The sequence below is a fragment of the Oncorhynchus keta genome, chromosome 8 (assembly GCF_023373465.1).
Source record: "Oncorhynchus keta strain PuntledgeMale-10-30-2019 chromosome 8, Oket_V2, whole genome shotgun sequence".
NCBI lineage: Eukaryota > Metazoa > Chordata > Actinopteri > Salmoniformes > Salmonidae > Oncorhynchus > Oncorhynchus keta.
This window is the reverse complement of record NC_068428.1, coordinates 48932096-48939595: the sequence shown is the minus strand read 5'-3', so window position 1 is coordinate 48939595 and position 7500 is coordinate 48932096. Positions and strand designations below refer to the sequence as shown.

The 7500-nt window shown below is 55.1% G+C and overlaps 1 protein-coding gene across 2 annotated transcripts in view; it reads right to left on the bottom strand.

Moving 5' to 3' along the window:
• Nucleotides 1–7500, bottom strand: part of nbas (NBAS subunit of NRZ tethering complex) — a 384598-nt gene that overhangs the window by 336852 nt on the left and 40246 nt on the right. For both annotated transcript variants that reach the window (XM_052524617.1, XM_052524618.1), the window contains exons 13-14: nt 3403–3466; nt 1799–1992 (exon numbers count right to left, since the gene is read on the bottom strand). In XM_052524617.1, coding sequence (XP_052380577.1) covers nt 1799–1992; nt 3403–3466 — 258 coding nt within the window. The remainder of the gene's footprint in view (nt 1–1798; nt 1993–3402; nt 3467–7500) is intronic.

The window sequence follows — 7500 nt, the reverse complement described above, 5'->3', positions numbered from 1 at the left end:
GAGAGGAGAGAAGGGGGGAGAGAGGAGAGAGGGGAGAGAGAGGAGAGAAGGGGGGGAGAGAGAGGAGAGAAGGGGGGTAGAGAGAGGAGAGAAGGGGGCGTGAGAGGAGAGAAGGGGGGTAGAGAGAGGAGAGAAGGGGGGGAGAGAGGAGAGAAGGGGGGTAGAGAGAGGAGAGAAGGGGGGAGAGAGAGGAATAGTTGGCCATATTTAATGTGTAGGCTGAGCTCTCCCTCTCTGTGAGGGCCGGCGGCTCAACAGCCAGTAAGAGACATTTTCAGACGGCTACTTGTTTATCCAACGTTTAAATGATCAGATGGTAGCAGTCAAACAGAGGGACAAGGCACGATGCTCCTTCATCGAGTGAATTTGAACGTGACCTGTAACGATGAGTCCAAATCCACTTAGTGTATTATATAATTATATAATTGGCCGTGTTTCACATCGTCCCCAGAGTGGTGGCACTTACTGTGCTCTGACTGACAACTGAAAAGCAAGCAGTTGACTAGTTTATAAAAGGTGTCGAAACTGACTGAATAAAGTCCATGTCCTCGGTTTCCTTTCCTAAGAGATGAAGGCCATATTGTGACAGACAGCCAGCCAATCCATCTCCTGCCAGCCCTCACAACCTCCCACAAGCCCGCACTCCCTCCCTCCTGCCAGCCCTCCAACCCCACGCCAGCCAGCCCTCCAACCCCACGCCAGCCAGCCCTCCAACCCCACGCCAGCCAGCCTTCCAACCCCACGCCAGCCGGCCCTCCAAACCCCACGCCAGCCAGCCCTCCAACCCCACGCCAGCCAGCCCTCCAACCCCACGCCAGCCAGCCCTCCAACCCTACGCCAGCCAGCCCTCCAACCCCACGCCAGCCAGCCTTCCAACCCCACGCCAGCCAGCCCTCCAACCCCACGCCAGCCAGCCTTCCAACCCCACGCCAGCCAGCCTTCCAACCCCACGCCAGCCAGCCCTCCAACCCCACGCCAGCCAGCCCTCCAACCCCACGCCAGCCAGCCCTCCAACCCCACGCCAGCCAGCCCTCCAACCCCACGCCAGCCAGCCCTCCAACCCCACGCCAGCCCTCCAACCCCACGCCAACCAGCCCTCCAACCCCACGCCAGCCAGCCATCCAACCCCACGCCAGCCAGCCCTCCAACCCCACGCCAACCAGCCCTCCAACCCCACGCCAACCAGCCCTCCAACCCCACGCCAGCCGGCCCTCCAACCCCACGCCAGCCGGCCCTCCAACCCCACGCCAGCCGGCCCTCCAACCCCACGCCAGCCGGCCCTCCAACCCCACGCCAGCCGGCCCTCCAACCCCACGCCAGCCGGCCCTCCAACCCCACGCCAGCCGGCCCTCCAACCCCACGCCAGCCGGCCCTCCAACCCCACGCCAGCCGGCCCTCCAACCCCACGCCAGCCGGCCCTCCAACCCCACGCCAGCCAGCCCTCCAACCCCACGCCAGCCGGCCCTCCAACCCCACGCCAGCCAGCCCTCCAACCCCACGCCAGCCAGCCCTCCAACCCCACGCCAGCCAGCCCTCCAACCCCACGCCAGCCAGCCCTCCAACCCCACGCCAGCCAGCCCTCCAACCCCACGCCAGCCAGCCCTCCAACCCCACGCCAGCCAGCCCTCCAACCCCACGCCAGCCAGCCCTCCAACCCCACGCCAGCCAGCCCTCTAACCCCACGCCAGCCAGCCCTCCAACCCCACTCCAGCCATCCTTCCCTCCCTCGCTTGAGCCAGCCAGTCCTTGCCCCCTCCTCACAAACACCACAACCCCCTTCACCCCCCCCACTCCTTACCTCCAGACTAAGGAAGCCCCCGTCGTGGGCTGCGGTAACCCGTGGCGATGGCTGGAACCACTCACAGCTCTTTCCCAGGAGGTTCTGAAGGGTTCTAACAGAGGACACGGTCAGAGAACCAGAACACCGGGCCAAGATCAGCACGCAGTCTGACCACCAGGCCACCTCACACAGAGAGTAGTACTGCTCCTTGTCTGGGGAGAACACACACACACACAGATTATATTACACACACACTAACATAATACACACACACAGATTATATTACACACACACACTAACATAATACACACACACAGATTATATTACACACACACACTAACTTAATACACACACACTGATTATATTACACACACACTAACATAATACACACACACAGATTATATTACACACACACACACACTAACATAATATATATATGCCATTTATCAGACGCTTTTATCCAAAGCGACTTACAGTCATGTGTGCATACATTCTACGTATGGGTGGTCCCGGGATCGAACCCACTACCCTGGCGTTACAAGCGCCATGCTCTACCAACTGAGCTACAGAAGGACCATAATACACACACACTGATTATATTACACACACACTAACATAATACACACACACTAACATAATACACACACACAGATTATATTACACACACACACTAACATAATACACACACACTGATTATATTACACACACACTAACATAATACACACACACAGATTATATTACACACACACTGACATAATACACACACACTAACATAATACACACACACTGATTATATTACACACACACTAACATAATACACACACACTAACATAATACACACACACTAATATATTACACACACACTAACATAATACACACACACAGATTATATTACACACACACTGACATAATACACACACACTGACATAATACACACACACTGACATAATACACACACACTAACATAATACACACACACTAACATAATACACACACACTAACATAATACACACACACACTAACATAATACACACACACACTAACATAATACACACACACTAACATAATACACACACTGACATAACAGTGACAGTCTGCCCCCAGAGACAGTCTGCCCCCAGTGACAGTCTGCCCCCCCAGTGACAGTCTGCCCCTCCCCAGTGACAGTCTGCCCCTCCCCAGTGACAGTCTGCCCTCCCCAGTGACAGTCTGCCCCCCCCAGTGACAGTCTGCCCCCTCCCCAGTGACAGTCTGCCCCCCAGTGACAGTCTGCCCCCCCCAGTGACAGTCTGCCCCCCCAGTGACAGTCTGCCCCCCCAGAGACAGTCTGCCCCCCAGTGACAGTCTGCCCTCCCCAGTGACAGTCTGCCCCCAGTGACAGTCTGCCCCCAGTGACAGTCTGCCCCCCAGTGACAGTCTGCCCCCCCCAGTGACAGTCTGCCCCCCAGTGACAGTCTGCCCCCCCAGTGACAGTCTGCCCCCCCCAGTGACAGTCTGCCCCCCAGTGACAGTCTGCCCCCCCCAGTGACAGTCTGCCCCCCAGTGACAGTCTGCCCCCCAGTGACAGTCTGCCCCCAGTGACAGTCTGCCCCCCGGTGGCCAGTGACAGTCTGCCCTGCTACCTTTAATCTTCTTTCTCTTCTCCAGAGAAGTCTTCCATTCTGGGTTGATCTCCTCAAAACCTGGCTACAAAGAGACCGAGAGACAGAGAGAGACAGAGAGAGACAGAGAGAGAGAGAGACAGAGAGAGAGAGAGACAGAGAGAGAGAGAGACAGAGAGAGAGAGAGACAGAGAGAGAGAGAGACAGAGAGAGAGACAGAGAGAGAGACAGAGAGAGAGACAGAGAGAGAGACAGAGAGAGAGACAGAGAGACAGAGAGACAGAGAGACAGAGAGACAGACAGACAGACAGACAGACAGACAGACAGACAGACAGACAGACAGACAGACAGACAGACAGAGAGGAGAAAGAAAGAAGGGGGAAATAGACATTTTAAAATGATTTGTGAGTCTGTGTAATCTGAGGGAAATATGGTCATATATTTGGCAGGAGGTTAGGAAGTACAGCTCAGTTTCCACCTGAGTATTCTCTTGAGCCAGCTTCCCTTCAGTTTGAGTCAGTCACGGTGGTCAGGTATTCTGCCACTGTACTCTCTGTTTAGGGCCAAAAAGCATTCTAGTTTGCTCTGTTTTTATGTTAATTCTTTCCAATGTGTCAAGTAATTATTTTTTGTTTTCTCATGATTTGGTTGGGTCTAATTGTGCTGCCGTCCTGGGGCTCTGTAGGGTGTGTTTGTGAACAGAGCCTCAGGGACCAGCTTGCTTAGGGGACTCTTCTCCAGGTTCATCTCTCTGTAGGTGATGGCTTTGTTATGGAAGGTTTGGGAATCGCTTCCTTTTAGGTGGTTGTAGAATTTAACTTCTCTATTCTGGATTTTGATAATTAGTGGGTTTCGGCCTGATTCTGCTCTGCATGCATTATTTGGTGTTCTACGTTGTACAGTAGTCCTAGCCTCTCTCTCTCAACCCAGTAGCAGACAGACCCTCTCCTAGCCTCTCTCTCTCAACCCAGTAGCAGACAGACCCTCTCCTAGCCTCTCTCTCAACCCAGTAGCAGACAGACCCTCTCCTAGCCTCTCTCTCTCAACCCAGTAGCAGACAGACCCTCTCCTAGCCTCTCTCTCAACCCAGTAGCAGACAGACCCTCTCCTAGCCTCTCTCTCTCAACCCAGTAGCAGACAGACACTCTCCTAGCCTCTCTCTCTCAACCTCAACCCAGTAGCAGACAGACACTATCCTAGCCTCTCTCTCTCAACAGTAGCCAGTAGCAGACAGACACTCTCCTAGCCTCTCTCTCTCAACCCAGTAGCAGACAGACACTCTCCTAGCCTCTCTCTCTCAACCCAGTAGCAGACAGACCCTCTCCTAGCCTCTCTCTCTCAACCCAGTAGCAGACAGACACTCTCCTAGCCTCTCTCTCTCAACCCAGTAGCAGACAGACACTCTCCTAGCCTCTCTCTCTCAACCCAGTAGCAGACAGACCCTCTCCTAGCCTCTCTCTCTCAACCCAGTAGCAGACAGACCCTCTCCTAGCCTCTCTCTCAACCCAGTAGCAGACAGACCCTCTCCTAGCCTCTCTCTCTCAACCCAGTAGCAGACAGACACTCTCCTAGCCTCTCTCTCTCAACCCAGTAGCAGACAGACCCTCTCCTAGCCTCTCTCTCTCAACCCAGTAGCAGACAGACCCTCTCCTAGCCTCTCTCTCTCAACCCAGTAGCAGACAGACCCTCTCCTAGCCTCTCTCTCTCAACCCAGTAGCAGACAGCCTCTCTCTCTCAACCCAGTAGCAGACAGCAGACAGACCCTCTCCTAGCCTCTCTCTCAACCCAGTAGCAGACAGACCCTCTCCTAGCCTCTCTCTCTCAACCCAGCCTCTCTCAACCCAGTAGCAGACAGACCCTATCCTAGCCTCTCTCTCAACCCAGTAGCAGCAGACAGACCCTCTCCTAGCCTCTCTCTCTCAACCCAGTAGCAGACAGACCCTATCCTAGCCTCTCTCTCTCAACCCAGTAGCAGACAGACCCTCTCCTAGCCTCTCTCTCTCAACCCAGTAGCAGACAGACCCTATCCTAGCCTCTCTCTCAACCCAGTAGCAGACAGACCCTCCTCTCCTAGCCTCTCTCTCAACCCAGTAGCAGACAGACACTCTCCTAGCCTCTCTCTCTCAACCCAGTAGCAGACAGACCCTCTCCTAGCCTCTCTCTCTCAACCCAGTAGCAGACAGACCCTCTCCTAGCTCTCTCTCTCAACCCAGTAGCAGACAGACCCTCTCCTAGCCTCTCTCTCTCAACCCAGTAGCAGACAGACCCTCTCCTAGCCTCTCTCTCAACCCAGTAGCAGACAGACCCTCTCCTAGCCCTCTCTCTCTCAACCCAGTAGCAGACAGACCCTCTCCTAGCCTCTCTCTCTCAACCCAGTAGCAGACAGACCCTCTCCTAGCCTCTCTCTCAACCCAGTAGCAGACAGACCCTCTCCTAGCCTCTCTCTCTCAACCCAGTAGCAGACAGACACTCTCCTAGCCTCTCTCTCAACCCAGTAGCAGACAGACCCTCTCCTAGCCTCTCTCTCAACCCAGTAGCAGACAGACCCTCTCCTAGCCTCTCTCTCTCTCAACCCAGCAGCAGACAGACCCTCTCCTAGCCTCTCTCTCGACCCAGTAGCAGACAGACTCTCTCCTAGCCTCTCTCTCAACCCAGTAGCAGACACACTCTCTCCTAGCCTCTCTCTCAACCCAGTAGCAGACAGACACTCTCCTAGCCTCTCTCTCTCAACCCAGTAGCAGACAGACCCTCTCCTAGCCTCTCTCTCAACCCAGTAGCAGACAGACCCTCTCCTAGCCTCTCTCTCTCAACCCAGTAGCAGACAGACCCTCTCAACCCTAGACCCTCTCCTAGCCTCTCTCTCAACCCAGTAGCAGACAGACCCTCTCCTAGCCTCTCTCTCTCAACCCAGTAGCAGACAGACCCTCTCCTAGCCTCTCTCTCTCAACCCAGTAGCAGACAGACCCTCTCCTAGCCTCTCTCTCTCAACCCAGTAGCAGACAGACCCTCTCCTAGACTCTCAACCCAGTAGCAGACAGACCCTCTCCTAGCCTCTCTCTCAACCCAGTAGCAGACAGACCCTCTCCTAGCCTCTCTCTCAACCCAGTAGCAGACAGACCCTCTCCTAGCCTCTCTCTCTCAACCCAGTAGCAGACAGACAGCCTCTCTCCTAGCCTCTCTCAACCCAGTAGCAGACAGACCCTCTCCTAGCCTCTCTCTCTCAACCCAGCAGCAGACAGACCCTCTCCTAGCCTCTCTCTCAACCCAGTAGCAGACAGACTCTCTCCTAGCCTCTCTCTCTCAACCCAGCAGCAGACAGACCCTCTCCTAGCCTCTCTCTCTCAACCCAGTAGCAGACAGACCCTCTCCTAGCCTCTCTCTCTCAACCCAGTAGCAGACAGACCTCTCCTAGCCTCTCTCAACCCTCTCTCTCTCAACAGTAGCCAGTAGCAGACAGACCCTCTCCTAGCCTCTCTCTCTCAACCCAGTAGCAGACAGACCCTCTCCTAGCCTCTCTCTCAACCCAGTAGCAGACAGACCCTCTCCTAGCCTCTCTCTCAACCCAGTAGCAGACAGACCCTCTCCTAGCCTCTCTCTCAACCCAGTAGCAGACAGACCCTCTCCTAGCCTCTCTCTCAACCCAGTAGCAGACAGACCCTCTCCTAGCCTCTCTCTCAACCCAGTAGCAGACAGACCCTCTCCTAGCCTCTCTCAACCCAGTAGCAGACCCTCTCTCAACCCAGTAGCAGACAGACCCTCTCCTAGCCTCTCTCTCAACCCAGTAGCAGACAGACTCTCTCAACCCTAGACCCCTCTCTCTCAACCCAGCAGCAGACAGACCCTCTCCTAGCCTCTCTCTCAACCCAGTAGCAGACAGACCCTCTCCTAGCCTCTCTCTCAACCCAGTAGCAGACAGACCCTCTCCTAGCCTCTCTCTCTCAACCCAGTAGCAGACAGACCCTCTCCTAGCCTCTCTCTCTCAACCCAGTAGCAGACAGACCCTCTCCTAGCCTCTCTCTCTCAACCCAGTAGCAGACAGACACTCTCCTAGCCTCTCTCTCAACCCAGTAGCAGACAGACTCTCTCCTAGCCTCTCTCTCTCAACCCAGTAGCAGACAG